We start from the raw sequence: 20,085 nt of genomic DNA on the forward strand, positions 1-20,085 counted from the left end.
CGCCACCATCTTGGATGAAGGCAAGCGGCGCCCTGCCCTCACCCAAGATGGCCGCCGCCCCGAGGGGGCGGGCGCCGCGGCCGCTGCCGGGAGCCGGGCCCGCGCGGGGGCCGCCGGGGCGACGGGGGCGGGTCACTGGCGGCGTGAGGCGGCCGCGGCTCCGCCCCGTGCTATATGGGGGGAGGCGGTGGGGACGGGGAGGGCGGTGAGTGGCTGGCCGTGCTTGGGCGACATGGCTCTGCTCCGGGAGGACGTGCAGAGCAAGGTGAGGGCGGCGGCCCCGGGGCCGGCTGAGGCGAGCTGTGCGGCCGGGGGCCGCGCTCAGCCCCGAGCTGGCCCCGCGGGGTGCGAGGGAGCTCCCCGCCCTCTCCCCGCGCGATAGCGCCGGGGCAGCGACCGGTTGTCATCCGTGTTTGTTTCGCGGGTTCGTGTTTTAATTGCGAGGTTTCCCAGGCCCCGCGCCGCTCGCTCCCTGCACCCGAGGTGCTGTGAGGGCAGCGGGTCGGGGCGCGGCTGCCAGGGGTGAGCGCGGGGTGCTGCCCGAAGGAAGAGGTGCCGAGGGACGGATAGAGAGCGGGGAGAAGGAGGAGGAGAAGGGGAGGGCTCGGCCGCCGCCCCGGGGCAGCGGTGGCTGCGAGCGGGGCACCTGGCTGGCGGCAGGAGCAGGGCCTGGGGGCTGCGGGAGCTGGGCCTGCTGGCCGGGACCTGTGGGGGGGGCGCGAGCGGTGAGGTGCTGTCGGCGCTTTCTGCGAGAGGTGCTGGAAGTTGCTCTTCCTCAGTGGATCGGCTGCCTGGCGTGTCTGTAGCCAGCCTTCCTGGTTGCGTGGCTTGTGTTAATTAGGCTGTCAGCTCAACTGTGACACCTCTCTCCTTTGGTTGTCGTATTAGTAGGTGGCTTGTGTTTCCTTTCTCTGCAGCAGCGTTGAAGCTTCAAGTGCCAAGGAGGATTGTCTTGTCCTTGTGGGAGCCTGGGGTGTTACCCAATATTAAGACTCTCAACTTTTCAGAGGAAATGGAAATGAAATGCTGAAAACAGGAACTTTGTGAATTAGCGTGTGTGTATGTAGATGGTGCTTGGAATTATTTCTCATACTGGATGAGCTGCCTGGCTTAATCTACCTGGTCTTCTTGGTTTAATAACTACACCTTGAATAGAAGGCAAAACAGCCCTGTAACAGTCCATGAGCTGCCTGTTTGATCTTTGTGCCATTGCACCTGAATGTAATTTTGCATTGTGGCTAAGCTTAACCCACTTGCAGGAAGATGACTTCTGTTATAAGCTGTTAAGGGTGCTTATGTCTCTTCAGTCTGTGTATTCTCCAGCCTTTTGGAAGATGTGTATTAGCTGATTTGAGGGCTAGAAGCACACCTGCCTTGAATAACTTTTTTTAGATAACAGAAGCAGATTAAAGGAAGTTGCTTATGAATCTCTTAAAGAAACGATCTTGATCCAGGAGAACTGGCAAAAGTTCATTGAACAAGCATTTTCTAGTTACTTGCTTTGAGTTGTGAACTAGCTGGTGCTTTCACCTTTGTTCTGCTGCATGTGAAACTATTAGTATTAAAGTATCTGCCGTTTGAGAATACTGAGTGAAAATCTTCATAGGCTTGCAGGACGTGCAGGTGATGCATGGAGGGGGAGGTGAAGTGTCATCTGTCTTGCAGCAATTGATAACTTTGAGTGTTGATGTGCTCTTTCTAACTTAGTAGACAGGAATACGGGGGAGAGGGGGAGATGTTTCCACAGTGAGGACTGTTGTAGCTTTAAACTCTAATGCTCAGTGGCCAAAGATTAACTAGCTTGTTTTGGGTAGTAGGGCTGTCTTGGGATTCCAGCAGCAGGGGGGAGGATAGAAATACTCTTATCTTGTCTGTTCCTGTTTGGGTAAGGAAACAGCAATGTGGAAGTGTTGTGTGGCCAGCAGATAAAGACTATGCCCATAAAGGAAGCTTCATTAGGTATTAACCTTGACTAGGAATCATTGGTAAGTATAAACTGAAAGCTGACCCTGAGGTGGCAAAGCAGGAGAGGATCAGGATATGTAGGAAGAGGAAGGGAGGGTAGGATAAGGGTGATTGGAAGTGCAGTGGGAAAGATGGTGTAATCTGTCATAGGGAGGAAAAGGCTCTTCAGACAGCGAAGTCAGTAGTGAGACTGCCAAGCTAAGCTTGTGCAAATATTCTGGTGTTTATTAATGTCGGTGCCTTGATAGTATTTTAAAGGCTTCAGTCTGCCGTTAAACTGTTCTAGATCAAAATACTGAGAGTGAGTATTGTAGCCCCTCTTTATCAGAACAGTGGAAGACAAAATGGTAAGTCATAGCCTGGGACTTGCCGTTATCACTCCTGAATAGTGGTTCTTGGTGCTAGACAACTTCTGCTACATGTTCTGAAAGGAATGTGGGCCTACTACATCTTGCTTATGCTTTGCAAGAAAACTGCTTCTGTGTGCTGCTGGGCCCAAAAGCAAGTAGGGAGATGAACTGCTAGCAAGGTGAAAGCTACTGGATAAGGATGATGTACTGTCAAGGACATAGAGCCTTCATGAAGCTGGCCCAGCAGTTTGGGCTAATGGCACAATTTCAAGTCCATGGAGGTGAAGAGAGTGTGGTGAGGCTGTATGGCTGAGACTTTCTGCCTTGCTGCAGGAAGTCAGTAAAACATTCTTGCAGATGCTGAGGCAGCTTAGGGGCTTGCTTCTGTTGCACAGTTGCCATTTTAGCTGGGCATGCTTTGTGTCACAGATGGTATATGGGCTAAAAGTGCTCAGCCGTGGGCTGTGCTCTGCAGGCAGACTGGTGCAGCAGGATGGATTTGGCCTGCACTGCCAAAGCAATTACTTGGGCCCTTGAGCTGAGGAGGGAGTGGGTTAGGTGGAAGCGTCCTGCGCACTACTAGGTGGAGCAAGGTGAGCTAGAGAGGCTTTTGCTCAGAAAAGAGGATCCTTAAATGTTAAGTGTCCTTCCCACACCTCTTTCCTTCTGGAAACAGGTATGTGACTGCTTGGTTGATGCAGAGATCAGTCTGACAGGAGTGATCAGGCCAGCTTATGGCACAGGCAGTGGCAACGGGTGCTCTGGATATAGAGGCTGCCTTCTGCTTACTTGGCAAGCACTGCACTTGGCGAGGAATGCCATTTCAATGTGACTAAATCGAGCTGTTATTCCCTCTTTATCTTTGTTTTAAGCAAAATAATTAAGCCGTTGCATCACTGGAGTGCTACAGTCCAAAGTCACAAATTTGGGAAAGCATTTTCTATAGGGTAAGTAGCAGCATGGAGACTGCATGCAAGAAGACTGGTTCAGTTTTCCTCATATGTAACTGACTACTTCAGAGCTAACAGCAAGTCTGTCACAAAGGCTGTAGAATCAAAGCTTCACATCTACTGTATTGGCTCTTTACTATGGCATGCATGCATGGTACTTTCAGACATGGTTTTAGTGTTTGATTAAAGGGAATCTTAAGCTACTTGTGCTGAATATGACTGAAATGTAGTTCCAGCAGCTAATGCCACTAATATCTGCTGGCCAGATACTCTGAAAGTCTACTAGTTAACTTTTTGGTGTCATAACAAGGCCCTATGGAACTGAGGGCTCTGTATAAACTGCTAGAAAACATCATGATCCTTTAGTGCTCTCTGGAGAGCACTTGAACTGGTGTAATTAGAAAGACTATTCTGTAAAAAGTAATGGATGCTGGGTAGTGGCAGATGTAATTACTGCTGAAGTCTTGTTTGTGGCTGTTGCTTGAATGACAGCAGGGAGGTGATCAGTAAGAGGTGAAGATTTTTATGAAGTAGCTGGCAATAAGCAGAAAACTCTGACATGTAAACCCTTGTGGAAGTGCTCCTTGCTCCTGGGGCCCCAGCTATGTGGGAAAACCCCTGTATTAATCTGACTTTGAGAACGAATATGGATACTTATTTCACTAGCAATTGGATGTTGTACGCAGTTGCTTGCACTGGCATATTCTTTTGTTGGAATGCAGAAGTAACATAGAGACATCTAGAACTGATGCTAAAACTGCGAGGGGCATCATTTTAAAGGAGTGGTTCAGGCCACTCAACAGAACTAAACAGCTTCAGTGACTGAGGGCGTTTCCTCCCACTGGGTCAAGTGTGAAGATGTGTTTGCATTGGGTAAGGCCTGATCAGAAACTTAAGTCTGAGCTGAAGCTTGGGTAGGTGATGGTCATCACTGGGCTGTACTTAAATGATCCAACTCTTTTGTTGTTTTTTTCACATCTCTAAGCAAGTGCTGCAAAACTCTGCCTGGATTGGTCACAGTAATGCTCTCTGCTGTCTCTTCTCTTGAGCTTCCAGATCCGGTGATTATGAGTGTGTCCTAATTCATACTATAATATCTATTTTTAGTCATCTGGTCCTGATGCCTGGAAACATTAATCAATATAATGACTGTCTGTTATTTTGGAGAGCTCTGCTTGATGTCTTGTTCTAATTTCCAAGTCAGACAGTTGTGGTGGACAGTATCTTTACTAAGCAGGGAAAAGTGTTTTGTGTGTTGTTTTTTTTTTTCTCTTGAATCCTCAAGAAACCCTGGGTATCCCAATACAAGTCACTAGAGGCATGAGCCTAGCAGTGGAAGGCATCAGAGCAGCTGTAAGAGTTGCTGCTGTTACAAACCAGAAGTCTCGAAGCTGTTTCTGAGAAAGGGAAATGAGATGAAAATGAGGGCTCTGTGCTATGTTTTGGGTGAGTGTTTGAATTTCCAGCCCAACCCAGCTATTTCCCCACTGTGCTGCTTCAGGAGTCACCATCCTATGTACATCTTTGAGCATGTGCTGCAAGTGAGGAATAATCTCTCGCCAGCTGCTTGGCTTGGATTGTATCCCCTCGAGGGTGTGGGGCAGTGGACTGGTTTCTGGTAACTGGGACAGGGAAACTTCAGTTCTCTTGCCCGTTTCCAGGAGTGCAGGGAAGAAGCAGTGATGTCCTAGCAGAGAAATGCCTCCAGGCATGGCAGGCCAGAGAGCTAAGACAGTATTTTCCTGGGAATGTCTTGGGTTGGGTGCCTGCTGTGATAAAGGAACAAGCCTGGGGCCTGGAGATGAAAGTTTAATTCCTTTGCTCTGCACAGCCTTCATGTGACCATAAGCAAGTTGGTCCTCATTCCTGCTTGTAGGATGGGTGTGGGAGGGATGGTGGAATGAAAGGTCCTGAATGATAAGGTGCTGATTCTGCAGGAGCAGGTGCTTGTGTTGATCAAGGGTTGGTGTGGAACATCTGCTCTAGGTGCACTGAATTAGTGCCTTACATAGCTGTGATAAAGAGGGGGGCTTCTTGCTTGCAGTTCGTCAGAGAAATGCTGCCCCAGCATTTTCTGTAGGGAAGGAATGCGCTCTGTCCTCCTGAACTCAGTGTGAATGCTCTTTGTAGTCTGAACCTTGCTGCTGTGATTGTGCAACTGTAAAGGTCTCTGGCCTGGAGTTAGGAGCCCACAGTGACCCTCACAGGACTAGAGCAGACCAGTGGTTTTATAATCCTCTGTTTCATATAGCTTCAGGTCCTTCACTGAAGACCAGACTCCTGAAGGATAGAGGCGATAATCCTGTGCTGTCTTCAAGCAGTGATAAGCTTGATGTTTGAGCCTGTGGTGGCCTTATGTATAGGCTGGGTCATGCATGTTTACATAGATGTTTAGGGTAGGAGAGGTACAAGATTTCTTTTAGCAAGTGGCTGCATGTAGTCCTGAGGGGCAGAATCCCACCACTGTACGTAGGGGTGTTCTTGACTTTTGTCCTGTTTCTGGGCTGGTCTCAAGCTTTGGGCCCTATATGTAGTACGTATGGCTCTGGAGTGCTGCTGACTCCCGGTTGCTTCTGTGTAAATAGGGCCTTGCTGGGGCAATAAGCTCTTCTGCAGTAGCATTCCTGGGGATTGCTGAAGCTGTAGGTTATGTGTTCTTGCCCAATTGCCTCTGCAGTTTGCAGTGCTAGTGCAAGGGAGAAACACCTATGATACATGAACTGCTTTAATCTGACAAAGCAGTACCATCTTGTGTCCATACCTGCACATCTTGTGTGTGGGCAACTATCAGGCATGGAGGGGTGTGCGAACAGCATCTAATCACAGGTTACTCCCTCCACAACACTTAAAAAGAAAGCTCACAAATTCAGGACTTTCTTTAGTTTAGCTGAGGGAAAGCAATTTCCTTTGGCTTATCATACTTTCCAGACTCAGCAGTTCATATTGTTAGGACTGCTGATCCTGTTTGGACAGTAAAGATAAGTAAGCAGGATGCAGAACACTAGAGTCTGCATCTCACTGCTTTGGCCACTAGTGTTACCTGGCTGGGAAATGCTGCCCAACTTGCCTTTCATTCAGTTGGTAACAGACAGCGAGCTATGCTCCTGGTGAAACTGATGTCTGAATGGTGGCCTTCTAACTACCCTTCTTCTGGTGCCTGAATGGGGCAGCTTCTGCCTAAACCAGTGTCAGTGACGTCTGTGCCTTCCTAGCAAGTACCAGAATCGCATGCCTGTGGGGGAATATAGTAACCTGTCCTGTGGGGTGACTGGAGAGAAGTGACTGTTCTGTTGGAGTCCCTGTAGTGTTTGGAGTCCAACTGTATCCATTTGGATGTGAGCAGTGCTGGGACTGCTGGGAACTGTGTTCCAGGGCACACTCCAGGGCAAGCATCCTTGCTTGTTGCTAAGGCAGTAGCCAGGATAGGATAAAAGCTTTCTGTCCTACAGAAGTCAGAATGGGAAGCTCAGTGTGCTGCATACGAGGTCTTTCCGTAGTCAGAAGTCTTAAAAAGGTGTTTCTCTTGCCTACCTCCTTTTAACTCTAGCTAACAGCTAGTATGCAGCAGATACAAGTCTTTTTAGCATGGCTGGAAGGATGAGGGTACAGTGACTGGAGTATCCCTCACTTAGGCATGAGAGCCTGGTCGTAGATGACAGCAGTAGCTGTCGGTGGTGGTGGGAGTTCAGGCAGGGGCAGGCTGGATAGAGGCAAATGTGTTCTGGCCTGTCAGCTGTGTCTTCTGCGGGCAGCCAGGGAGACCTGTCTACCAGATCTAGGTTGCAGTACACAGATGGCCAGGCCAGGGGGAGGGAGGTTTCCAAAGATTTTTGGAAGCAAAGCTTCACCTGATAAAGGGCAACCGCTCAGTGGTTCTTATGCAGCTTTACAGAAGCTTAGGGCAGCATTCAAGCTATCTGAGGTATCACAGGATTGCTCAGATGCTGTCTGGCACTGTTTGCGTGTGGGCTTTGGTGCTGAAACTTCTTGTGCTCAGCAGGTGGTAGGGGCAAGCTCCTGGCTGGTGGAGTCTGTGCACTAGTATGCCTCAGGGCAGCAAAACAGTATCAGTGGTGGCCCAGTTTTCTAGCTTGCTTTCCTGGGAAGGCCTTCAGAATTATCTCTGAAGGATAACCTTGGGATTCAGCCCAGCTCTGATGGTCACTCTTCAGCAAACTTCCTGTGTTGTGACCTTGATCTCTGGCAGTTTCTCCCTGATGCAAAAAATAAGAATGATTTGTTAGGCTGCAGCACTGAAGGGAGGGCAGGTTTCATAGCACAGGAGCCACCATAACATGATAGGCTAAGGTTCCTGCATGCTTCTGGAGTAGAGGTGACTGAAGCTGGTGATCACTAGTGTCTAATAGCTTGTAAAAGTCTATTCCTTGGTTTCTAGATACATGATTCTATGTGATGTAAGAACTGGATGTATGCATTAATCTTGGTAATCTAGGCTGTATATGCCTAAACTTTTTTTGCTTGCTTCTGAGGTCATGTAGGGAATTGAAACCATTTGTTTTCAATAGCTGGGTACAAGCAGCAAGGTATGACTTGAGAAGGGAAATGGTCTGGTGGCTATGCTGAATCTTACTACTCATGAGTGCAGCCTGGCTGCTTCCCTGGCTTCCCAGAACAGGGTGGCTTGCTGAGCATCAAGGCCTCCTCTGCTCTGAGTCAGCAAGTGCTGTCTTTGTAGGAAATTTCAGTCGGGCTATGACTTGAAGATGTTAGTGGTGCGTAACCTAGAGCATCTTCAACTGAGAAGGCTATTCCACTGCTCTAGAAAAGTTTAAATAGGGTAGAAATTATATTTGGGGTGTAGGCTGTTGGAATGAAGAAATGAGTCCCCAGAGGAATATGCTGGCTCTGTTTAAGGTCTTCGTGAAGCACTGGGAAGGCAAGTCTGGTCTGTCTGGTCTTGACTGAACCTGGTATGCTCCGAGGTGTCCTGTAAAGAGTCCCTAACATAGCATGCTCAGAAACATCTGAGCAGCTCTGTGTGGAAACAAATATCATTAAAATGTTGGCAGACACAAAGCTCCATCTATAAAGGATAAAACAAGACCTGAATTTAGGAGCGGAAGAGGCTTGGGGTTACAAGCACTAAGTAGCTTTTTGTAAAGCAAAGTTCAGATATCTTTGAGGCTAGGTCTTGTACCAGCTTACTGGGGCTTTCTTTAACAGCAAATGTGTGTTCTAGCAGCAATGAATAACATCATACCAGGTATCCTGAAAATAAGATTAAGCAGATGCAGTGATAGTGCCATAGTGTTCCTGGGTTTTGGTCCTACTTCTGGCAAACAGTTGGCTCTTGGACTTTATGAGAGCTTAAGAGGTTTTGTGTCCCGCTTTTTCCCCAAATCAGAAAAAATGTAGACTCTAGCTGTCAGAACAGCTACTGGAACATGTGCAGTAGTTTTGGGAGATCAGAATGGCAATGGTGACCAGTCTGGGCCTGGTGAGGAAGCATCAGGCTCTTGCCTATGGCTTGCTATTTGTAATAGGTAAAAGTATGTAATACTTCTTGCCTTAGATTAAAGCAGCTGTCTGATCTAAGCGTGAGAAAACAGATCACAGGGCTAGGTTCCTATGAGTTTTCTGCCATGTATTGAGGAGGCACAGTGTATTGAAGAGAGAACTACTAAGGTTGTTGTTATCTTCTAAATGTCATAATAGGCTTTGGCTTGTATGGTCCAAGTAAACAAGCTGGAGAAGTACTGGAAGGAGGATGCCTCTTTTGAGAGACGACTTCCCAAATACTTCTAGTGTGAACTCTAACAATTGGTTCTTCAGACTTTAAGCTAACAAGCCTTTTTCCTTTCCTGTGTGTGGAAGGGAATGCTTGTCACAGTGATGTGTGGGTAGTGTCAAGGCTGCCGTGCTTGTCCATATGTGCTGTTCCTGGAGGCAGCAGTGTAGCGCAGTGTGGTTCTTGTTGACAGCTGATGACCAGTCTAGCTTCACTAAACCTACTTGATGCTTGATCAAGGCTTATACTGTGAATTCTGTTGCAGTTGAGGTCTGTATCTGTAGACCTGAACGTTGATCCTTCTCTCCAAATTGACATACCTGATGCCCTAAGTGAAAAGGACAGAGTGAAGTTCACTGTGCATACTAAGGTAAGAGCATGAGGTAGAAAGTGGTCTTCATAAATGTTATGCAAGTGATAGTTGTATTTGTAATACACATACCTGTAAAGATGGGCTTGGCAATGAAGGAAATTTAATTAGTTGGAGCTTTTCCACTTAAAGGCCTAAGGGTGTATATGTATGCAGAAACTTCAGATTTCCTAAGACTTGAATGCTTTCTAAATCACACAGAATCACAGAATGGTAGGGGTTGGAAGGGACCTCTGTGGGTCATCTAGTCCAACCCCCCTGGCAAAGCAGGGTCACCTACAGCAGGCCGCACAGGACCCCGTCCAGGCGGGTCTTGAATATCTCCAGAGAAGGAGACTCCACAACCTCTCTGGGCAACCTGTTCCAGTGCTCTGTCACCCTCAGAGGGAAGAAGTTCTTTGTCATGTTCAGACAGAACTTCCTATGCTTCAGTTTGTGCCCATTGCCCTTTGTCCTGTTGCTGGGCACCACTGAAAAGAGTCTGGCCCCATCCTCCTGACACCCACCCTTGAGATATTTATAAGCGTATATTAGGTCCCCTCGCAGCCTTCTCTTCAGGCTGAACGAGCCCAGACAAGGTAGCTGATACATGAAATTGGCTTTGCTAAGGAATCCTAGCTTGACACCAGAATGCTTGGGGGTAGGAGTGGGGAAATCAGCTACTGTGAAACTTCACAAAATAAACTGCATTAATGCTATTCGGCAACAGTTCCTTTTCTTTAAATAGTCTCCTTAGTAGTAAGGCACTCGAGTGAGTGCCAGCTCAGCTAAAAGGGAGTAGGCGAGGCTCTTACTAGGCAAAATAGCTTTCTTTGGAAATGGACAGAACTGTTTCTAAAAGCACTAATTTACGGAACAGTGGGGCTTCTATATCTTCTCTTCCAGACTACACTGCCAGCTTTTCAAAGCCCTGAGTTTTCAGTTACAAGGCAGCATGAAGACTTTGTGTGGCTGCATGATACACTCACTGAAACTGAAGAGTATGCAGGACTCATTGTAAGTGCTTCCTGAAAAATGTAATTCTAAACAAAAAACTATAGCGATTTAAAGTCCATACTACTACGGGCATGAAGTCTGCTTTATCAATGTTACTAGTGTTTCATGACTCGGGTATTCCCTATGCTTCATTCTGCCTTAATTGCCAAACAGCTAGTGGTATGGGTCTGTTAACTTTCTGTATAGCTTAGAGCAGCAAAAAAAGCTTGATGCTCTGAGAGATCCTAACTCTATGGTGGTATTAATATCTGACTGAAGATGACATAGTGAAATACTGTATTAAATATAGTCTTTCTTCCCATTGGTATTCTTTAGAGGCCCTGTGGGCCACAGAAGATGGCTGGCTACCGGGTGGATTATAGAGGCTGTTCCTATTGTTGGTTTCCATCCTGGGCCAGGGGTAGCATAGAGCTGGGAGGGGCAAAAAGGGGCCTAGACGTCAACACGCCTCTAGAATTCCTGGGCACAGAGCCTTGCTGGCTTGCCATAACTAGGCAAAAGGGCCTCCTTCCAGAGAAGGCTAGAAGTAATCTTGGGAAACTTTATTTGGTAGCATCTATCACTAACCAATTCCTTGGCTAGATACCTCCAGCACCTTCAAAGCCTGACTTTGATGGTCCCAGAGAGAAGATGCAGAAGCTAGGGGAAGGAGAAGTGTCTATGACGAAAGAAGAGTTTGCCAAAATGAAGCAAGAGCTAGAAGCGTAAGTAGAATGAGTCTACTGCCAAAAGCTTCACTTAGTTGCTCTCCCAGTAGGCTTCTCTTACTTGGTGGTAACTATCTTGAGCGTGACTGTGTTGAAGGGTGTCTGCTGCTGTATAATCTTTAAAATCTTGGAGCTGGGGTGTTGCCATAAGTTTCTCTCAAACTGGAAAACTTCCTAGCTAAAGAGATTGAAAATAATTCTCTATCACTAGCTAGCTATTTCAGAAGCATGCCGTTGAATAGTTTCACGGGATATACAAAGAATTGCTTTAAGTTTATTGAAGAAAGCAGTACAAGAGTCTGTTCTTTCCTTTCAGTGAATACCTCGCTGTCTTCAAGAAGACTGTATCATCACATGAAATCTTCCTTCAGCGGATTTCTTCTCATCCTGTGCTCAGCAAAGATCGCAATTTTCATGTTTTCCTGGAGTATGACCAGGATGTAAGAGAACTTTTTTCTCCTTTCTGAGTGAGGCAAGATGTTAGGAGTGCTGTCACTGTTTCTGGGCACAGTCAGAATGTTATGTAAAGCTATGTGCAGCATCAGCAAGCAGATATTGTCAGTGCTTCTGTGAGACGATTAAAGGACAAAAGCCTGACCTTTAGACCTTTTTCCGCTATAAATCTCATAGCGTTTCTTAATCCTACTCAAGTTGGTTAGGAAGCCAACTTTGTATGCCTTGATATCTTAGGAACAAGTATGGTTCAGGTGTACCTGTACTGTGTGTTGCATGGTCCTAAAACGGAAGAATGAAGGGGTATTAAAGTTAGTACTGCATCTGTTTTGTCACACCTAATTATGATTGAGTGATAGATGCTGATCCAAGATATGTAAGGAGAAACTGAGCTGTTTCTGGGAATGTGAAAAATCTGTGGCACAGAGTAGTTGAACAACCTCTAGTCAAGCCTTGTGTTACATGAGCCATCTTTATACAGCTTATACAGGTATTATGGAAAGCTTGGAAATCAGCCTGCTCTGTCATATGCTAGACATAAACGATGTTACTACACTGTAAGTGTAAAAAGAGTAATTTTCCACCTTGGGATAACTTTAAAGCTGTCTTGGCCTCTCTGCAGCTGAGCGTTCGGAGGAAAAACACAAAAGAGATGTTTGGTGGCTTTTTAAAAAGTGTGGTAAAGAGCGCTGATGAAGTCCTCTTCTCTGGAGTCAAGGTAAGGTACTTGGTTTACCCTAATCTTGATTGTTCCTTATTTCCCACTCCAGGGAAGTTAGTTAAGTCTGCTTCAGGCTTAATGTGCGTGAGGCTCAGTTACTAATGCTAACCTTCCTTGTTACTGCCGTCCCAAGTTGGGTGGAGTAGCCTGTATTAATTTTGACTTCTGTAGAAATAAAACATTGAAGCTACAAGCTGTTAAAATTTAAGTGTATATTTAAAGTTTCTGGTGGATGCACGAGAGTTTCCTTAACACAAGATACTGGTGGGGAGGAAGGAATTACACCTTCAGCAAATGTGCTCATGGCTTTTGTCTGCTTTGGAGCTCTGAACAAACATAATTTATGGGTTTCTGCTTGCACTAGGTGAGATAAAATACCAAAGACTGCTGTAACTGGTCCAGCTTCAGCTTTCCTATCATGTTGCTATGGTAGCTCTTTTGAATAGACTTGCTGTCCTAAACAGTGTCATGAATCATTACAGTATGTATAATGTTTGGTATGGATGCGAAGCAAGCTTGTAAACTGCTTACTACTTAGCTACTGTGTTGCAGCAGGCCTGGGAAATAAAATTCCAACAGTTGGTAGCCCTAAGGGCTGTGTGATACCAACTTACTGGTTGTTTCAAATAACCAGCAGTGTCGAATAGACAAGTGTCAAGTCCATCTTCGCTTCACTGTCGGAAAGAAACTTGCTGAATGGCTTGGTTTTTCAAACCCTTCACTCAGGATCTTATCTCGAACTCTACTCTTCAGTAGAGATCGATTTGGCATAATGCTCAGGTGGCTGTGGTTATTTCTTTGGCCCTTCCCAAAATAGGGAAGAGCTTGTGTTCTGCAATAATGTAACTGACTCAACAGGTCACACTCTCTTTCAGGAAGTAGAAGACTTTTTTGAGCAAGAGAAGACTTTTCTTGTAAACTACTACAACAGAATCAAGGATGCATGTGCAAAAGCAGATAAGATGACAAGATCTCATAAAAGTGAATCTTTTCAAAGACCTTTCTAAAGACCTTGCCATCTTCCTGATTTCAGCCTGAAAACCTTGTCTTGTTCTTGCAGATGTTGCAGATGACTATATTTATACTTCAGCTTGCTTGAACAGCCTGGCATTAGAAGAACCTACAGTTATCAAAAAGTAAGCAATTCTAACTGTTCATAAACATATCCTGAGTCTGGGAATATGAAGTTCCTCTGTAAAATCCAGGGGCTTGAATCAGAGCTGGTTTGAGTTTACTGAATTGCAAGCAAGTGCAACTTTCTTTCCTCTGATGCTCCTGGTGCAACAGACATGAAACTGTCAATTACATCTGACTCTTAACTAGCTGATCTTTTGCCAGTTGTGCCCTAGAGCTGAATCGTGCTGGTCATCAAAGCTCCTTCCAAACAGAAGTCTTCTTGAATTTTTTTCAGGTCATAAACTCCTAGAGAATATGGGAGAAAGGGGTTATGCGTCTGTGTTCTGATGTGCTGTTAAATACAACTGTAGCTTACACTAGGCCTGTGTTGTCTTCTGGACCTTTGAAGTTCTAGAATAGTAGGGGTTTTTAAGCTATGGAAACCTAGTCACCTTTTCTGGGGTGAATTCTTCCACTTCTCTAAACTTCACTATCAATTTACCAAGACTTTGTTAAAACAGAGTGTATAGCTGAATAAACGAGACAGTTCATCCCTCCTGGAGGATAGCAGTGGGGAAATGCTCCCTCCTTGGAAGTGTTCAAGGACGGGTTGGATGGAGCTTTGAGCAACTTGGCCTAGTGAAAGGTGTCCCTGCCCATGGCAGGGGGATTGGAACTAGATGATCTATAAGGTGATCTGTAAGATCCCTCCCAATCAAACCGTTCTGTGATTCTGTGAAATTCTCTAGAAGAGCTTTATGCCCTGGAGATCGTTGTTGTTACTTTAAATGGAGTTTGGCTGCTCAGCTGTACTGAGCTGTCTGTCAGGCTGGAATCCCGCACCTCTTGCATTGAACCTTTTGTCCAGGTCTTTGCCAAGACATGTGTTCTTCTCAAGCCCTGGTCTGGGCCTGTATGCAGGAGTACACTCCAGCCTCCATCTTTTTGGTTTTCTGTGAATTGACCCTGGCATTTGTCAGACTAAGAAGTATCTAAAACTTATTTATGCATTTTTTTTTTCCCTAGGTACTTGTTGAAAGTTGCTGAGCTGTTTGAGAAACTCAGGGTAAGAGAAGCTTGGGGGCAGCAGCGGGGGAAGAATCTCTGAATCTGGTTGTTGCTGTTTCCTGTTACATACCAACTCTCTGATCCCTTCTGCAGAAGGTAGAGAGTAGAGTTTCATCTGATGAAGACTTAAAGCTCTCTGAACTGTTGAGATACTACATGCTCAATATAGAAGCTGCTAAGGTGAGAAGATTTTTCTTTCTGAAGCCTAGTTTTATTATGGTCACCATGACTCACTAATGGTATTCTTTGTGCTTTAAGAAGACAGGAAGGGGGACCCTTGTTTTGCCTAAGAAACCTGGCACTCCTAAACCGCTGCAGAATATAAAAACTATATATTGGCTAACTGCAGTCCAGTCCACTTACAGAAGGGGTGTTTAAGATCTCCGGCTAGCTTTTCTTTGGCATGTAGAGAGGAATAACTCTTTAAATTTCTCGAAGTTGCAGCAAACTGAGTCTGCAGCAGTGTTCGAACACTTCTGCTGCCTGAGTACTCAGGAATTGTCAGTAAAACCAATGATGACTAATTAAAAATCCTGAAGTAAATCCCAACTACTGAAGTACTTTATCATGAATATGTGATAACATGTGAAGGCTGTTGGAGTCTGGGCTTCCAAGAGGGATTTGATAGATTGATGTGACTGCAAAAGTCTTGCCAGCAACTCTTTCTAATCAATATGTGACTCGACAAGGGGGTGACTGTGCTGACAAATGGTATCTAGGTACAACCTGGTAGGCCTCTTCATCTAGTGTTATACCTCTAATGTCATGTACCCTGGAAGGCACACTACAGGCTCCCTCTGTGTGCTGTACTTCTGTTTAGATATCAAGACTATGCTGCTGTTAGGTTAGAAAGGAAATGGTGCTGAGACCTGTACTGCTTCTCATGTCTGAGTTAGTATAGTGCTTCAGTCAAACTGTCAGATCTCTAACAATTAAATGGCAGTGTATCCCTTACTAGAAGTAGACTGAGGGAATTCAGAAAGTGCTATTCCTCCTTAGTGGAGAGGTCCACTTTATAGAAGGATAAAGCTATTTTAAGGGAAGAAACAATGCTTACAGTAGCCCTTGGACTTGATGAAGGCACAAGTGGCTGTCCTGAAAACTTGATACTGCACTGGTGAAAGGCTCTTCTTGCTATGCTAAGAGCATAGCAGGTTATAATAGCTTGTTGGAAGAAGCAGAATCTGGTGCTGAAAAGTGAAACCTCCTGCTGCTAAGGTAGCTGTAACCTCAGTTTGGGAAGTAGTCCTCTTAAGGCTTTGACAACACTGTTCCTGTCTACTTTCAGGATCTTCTGTACAGACGTACAAGGGCTCTTGTCGACTATGAAAACTCAAACAAAGCTCTAGATAAAGCCAGACTAAAGAGCAAGGACGTCAGGCTGGCTGAGGCACATCAGCAGGATTGTTGTCAGAAGTTTGAAAAGATTTCAGAATCTGCAAAACAAGGTAAAACAGGCTTTGCTGTATTTGTGCTGAAGGGAGATCTTAATGCAGTCCAGGTCTCCATCTGACCTTCAGCTACTGAAGACTTGTGAAAGCTGTCCTGAAGCAAGTAGTCTGGGCATATCCCAAGGGCAATATAGATAATTCAGCTAAATATTTTTAAGAATGGTTGGCTTCAGACAATCAATGTCAATACTAGACCAACCTTAATTATAAATGCCTAGTGTTTGCTTTCCAGAGTGAAGTTTTGTTATCAGCCTCCACGTGAGGTGACTACTCAGGCTTCTGATTCTCTCATTTAGAACTGTGCAAACAGGCTTTTACTCTGTCCCAGTACAGCCAAGTGCCGCATACAGAGTTTCAAACACTAGGTCTTAGTAAATGCCTTTGGCCAGCATGAAATGGGAGAAGTGCTTTCATGGGATGCATGCTACTCCTTTAATGTTCTTGTGTTTTAAATGTTCTGTGTTTTCACAGAGCTTGTATGGCTTACTTCTGTCTTATTCCAGTTCTGTTCCTACAAAACCTTTCTGTCTTAGACAAGCTGGCTGTTTCCTCACCAAAATGTCAGTGTCGTGTGGTGAATGCATCTTCTGGCTAGAAACAGCAAGATTAACTCTTGAACGTTTTTGTGATCAAATGCTGTAACTAGAGCTGTACAGCAGAACTCATGAAACACAAGAGGCACTGCTGAAACTTCAGTCACACTTTGTACATCTGTCTTACGTTTGCTTGTTCTTTCTTCCCTACAGAACTGATGAGCTTCAAACAAAAGAGAATAGCAGCATTCCGCAAAAACCTAATTGAAATGGCAGAACTGGAAATAAAACATGCAAAGGTGTGTTCTTTTTGGAATTTAAGTCATAGCTTGACAGAAGTGAGTACTGTGTAGCTTGGTGGATTTGCTGGGTTCCCTTTTAAAACTAGGAAGTGTGAAATAGAGTAGCTGGGCTCTTTAGCTGAGATCTGAGGAGGGGAAGGACAGGGAATGAAGTTGTAGGTGTAGAGCATACAAAGAACAAATACTGACAGTCTTATCTGTCCTGTGCAGAAAGTCTGTTTTCAACTTGTCACTCCTAGGACACCAGGCTATTGCACTGCAAGTGAGAAGTCTCAATTTTGCAGGTAGTACTCAACAGCTCACCTAACTTCCCATGAGGCAGCCTCATCTGTGGGACTTGACCCCTCCTTCATCTAGAGGCAGCTGATGCCTCCAGTGTTCCTGAGCGCTGTGAGAGCACATCCTGCAACTTGTGATCTAGCTGTCAACCCTTCTCACTTGGCTTGTCAGTGAAGGGGAACGCTGGCATTGTAGCAGCCTCTGCCAAGCTTTACAGAGCAGGCTTGAAGCAGGCTGCAGAGACCACACCATCTACTGCCAGCTTAATCCAATAAAGTGTACACAGGTGACAGGGTCTGCTAACTTAGTGTAGAAAACAAAGCAGGAAGACTCAGGAAGAGGTAACTTCGCATCCTCAGCCTTTTTGAAGAAGGGAAGCCTAATTTCCTGCTCCTTGAGAGTCCTGGGCTTCATTACAGGTAGCTGCTTCGGTGCTGAGCTTCAATGTGATGTACAAAAGGCTTGAGAATACTGCTCAGTTTGGCCCACTTAAAAAAAACCTATTAGTCTGTCTCTTGCCCCTGTCCTGCCCACGAACCGAGTCGTGACTGTAGGCCTGCTGGAAGAGGCAGATTGCAGGCTGTGTGATCGGTTTTTGATGCTTGACTGCTTGTCTCTGCAGTATAAGCTCTCTAGCATTGTCACAGGCCACAAAATCCTGGGATGGACCTACTATTTTGGAAGCTACTTCATTGTGGAAGGCAGGATTTAAATTATCAGTCACACTCATCTGAAACTAATTCTCTTCCTTTCCAGAACAATGTCTCTCTCCTGCAAAGCTGTATTGACTTATTCAAGAACTAAGGCGCCTTATTCTGAAAATGTGAAAAAAAAGCACCAATTGCACTCAATGGCCAGGGGCAACTTGTTGGCTTGACTTCATTAGCTTAAAATAAATATTGTCACTGAGATTCTGTTTGACTAATACTTAAATGTGTTGATAGTGATACACTGCTGTTCTTGGTATAAATGAGAGCCAAATTGTGTGTGGATTGTCTGGATGTAGCTAACATCCTGTTGGCTGATAACTCAAAATGAGTCAAATGTAAGAAATCAGTTTACGGTTGACTAACTTCATCTAGCAGAAAACGTTTTCTGAGAACTCCTTTTTTGCAGGACCGTAAAGTAATCTGTCTCTTTGTAGCCCTGATATATTTAAAACTTGCAAGTGGGAGTGACTAATATAAGTGTAGTAATTTTATAAAGTAAATATCTTAACATTCCACTTCCCAGACAGATTTCTACTACAATATATTTTGAATTTCTAGAACTACATTCGGTATTTGTATACTTGGGCAATACAGCAAATAAAGATGTCTGATACAACAAGCTGTTGTTGTATGGCAAGACTTTGTGTGGGATGTAAAATGGTAAACTGAGGTTTTGGGTACAAAACTATCACAAATTGTTCACCACCTGGAGCTCTTTATTCAGAGCACTAGTGATAAATATTGACTCAGTAGGGTTGTTCTTGGAATGGGTGTTGACATGAAATGTGGGGACTTCAGGTCATGTTGCTGTTGGAGTAGCTCTCAAACTTTCACTTCCTATGTGCTGCACACGAAGGAAACCAAGCCAAGAGTCCAAGGCTTGGGCCTCTTCAGTCTGCTTTACAATGCTTCATATTTTGTCAATCTTGACACCTCCTACTGGCAACAAGAGGCTCTTTAAAACTTCAGGGCTTCTGGGAGCACAGTCCTTACCAGTCTTCTGTAAGATAAACCCCTTTAAACTTACTTAATATGGCCGACTGGGCGTACACTGCCATTGCTGAGGCAACTCAGCCTATCAACCCCAGGGTCGTCTTTCTGCAGGCTGGCTATCACTTGGCATATGTGGATATAGGTCAGCGAGCCATACCCTTCTAAAGGCAGCTTTCTGAGTAAGAAGAGTATCTGAGCCTTGCTTAATTTCTTGTGACTGAACTTCTAATTGTGCTCAAAGTAGACTGTGTGGCTATGCTCTGGGCAGACTGCCTGAATCGGTTTCAACTAGAGAAGCTCTGAGAATGGACAGCTCAGTGGCAGTATCTGTTCAACAGTTTTCTGTGACCTACTGCTTTTTCATTCTGGTACCCCATGAAAACAGTGCAGGTCTTACCAGCCACCCCGTCCCGCAGTAGTCTAGCTGAAACATGTATGAATTCTGTCTCCTTTTACCTTTGTTTGATGGGAACAGTTTCAACTTGTGGTTGATTAAGGTTTCTGGAGTTTATGCTCAACTTCCGCCCAAACAGCTCGGTTCCAGCAGCAGCCACAAGTGTATTGCTTGTGGGTATCTGGACCGTATATAGAAAAGAGCTGGTAGGTAGCTTTGCTGTCGCCTGTGACAGGTTGTATAAACTCTGCTCCTAGCCACTTGTCCTGGGGCAACTAGTGGTCCCAAGCTGGACAATTCATGCTGGCAAGGCTCTGGCTTTTCCTGAAGATACACACTGTGCCTCTTTCTCTCTCACTTCTGGCTGCTTCATGCAGAGAAGAGCAGGCTGAGGATCCTAGGCTCTGCTGGTGTGCCAGCTGTAGCAGGATGAGCTTCTCCTAGTGTGCTGTGGCTCTTGGAAGCCACTGTTGCTTCATGCCCTTCTGCACCTATTGCCTGTGGCACAGGAGAATTAGCGTCTTGCTTATGTTTGTTTTACAGTAAAATTTTGTTGTATGTTGGGTCTTTCTGAACTTAGATCCATTAGCTGGGTGGTCTTTGAATCAAAGTCAATAGCAAGGAACTTGTAGTCTATACCTAACTGACTTTGAGCTGAGTCTGAAGATGAAGTCCGGCTATGTTTATCCTAAACTACTTCAACTCAGTTCAAATGCCTTTCTTATTTTCCCCAGAGAAAGACTGCAGCTAGTATCAACATGACAAACGCTACTATGTCCCTACTCTAGATGCAGTCTAGACTGTTGTGGGCTTCATGCACTGCCAGTAACAGTATGTCTGAAGCTGAGACACCTTTTTTTATTATTCTTTTAGAGCTTTTTCAAGTGATGATTGCTCTTATGTGGTTTACACTCTAAATTCTTGACATATATTAACCTAGATTAAAGTATTAATCTGATCAGATTAAAAGTATGCAAA

At 45.2% G+C, this 20,085-nt stretch overlaps 1 protein-coding gene across 1 annotated transcript; it reads left to right on the top strand.

Annotated features, from left to right (window-relative positions):
* Positions 1-165: 165 nt before the first annotated feature.
* On the top strand, positions 166-18,339 carry SNX5 (sorting nexin 5). Its single transcript, XM_075413225.1, has 13 exons — positions 166-265; positions 9,280-9,384; positions 10,270-10,380; positions 10,963-11,084; positions 11,404-11,527; positions 12,163-12,258; positions 13,137-13,242; positions 13,322-13,397; positions 14,404-14,443; positions 14,539-14,625; positions 15,734-15,893; positions 16,643-16,728; positions 17,767-18,339. Exons 1-13 carry the CDS (start codon positions 233-235, stop codon positions 17,812-17,814), a joined length of 1,194 nt encoding a protein of 397 aa, XP_075269340.1. The 5' UTR covers positions 166-232; the 3' UTR covers positions 17,815-18,339.
* The last annotated feature ends 1,746 nt before the right edge of the window (positions 18,340-20,085 follow it).

The sequence above is a fragment of the Opisthocomus hoazin genome, chromosome 2 (assembly GCF_030867145.1).
Source record: "Opisthocomus hoazin isolate bOpiHoa1 chromosome 2, bOpiHoa1.hap1, whole genome shotgun sequence".
Lineage (NCBI taxonomy): Eukaryota > Metazoa > Chordata > Aves > Opisthocomiformes > Opisthocomidae > Opisthocomus > Opisthocomus hoazin.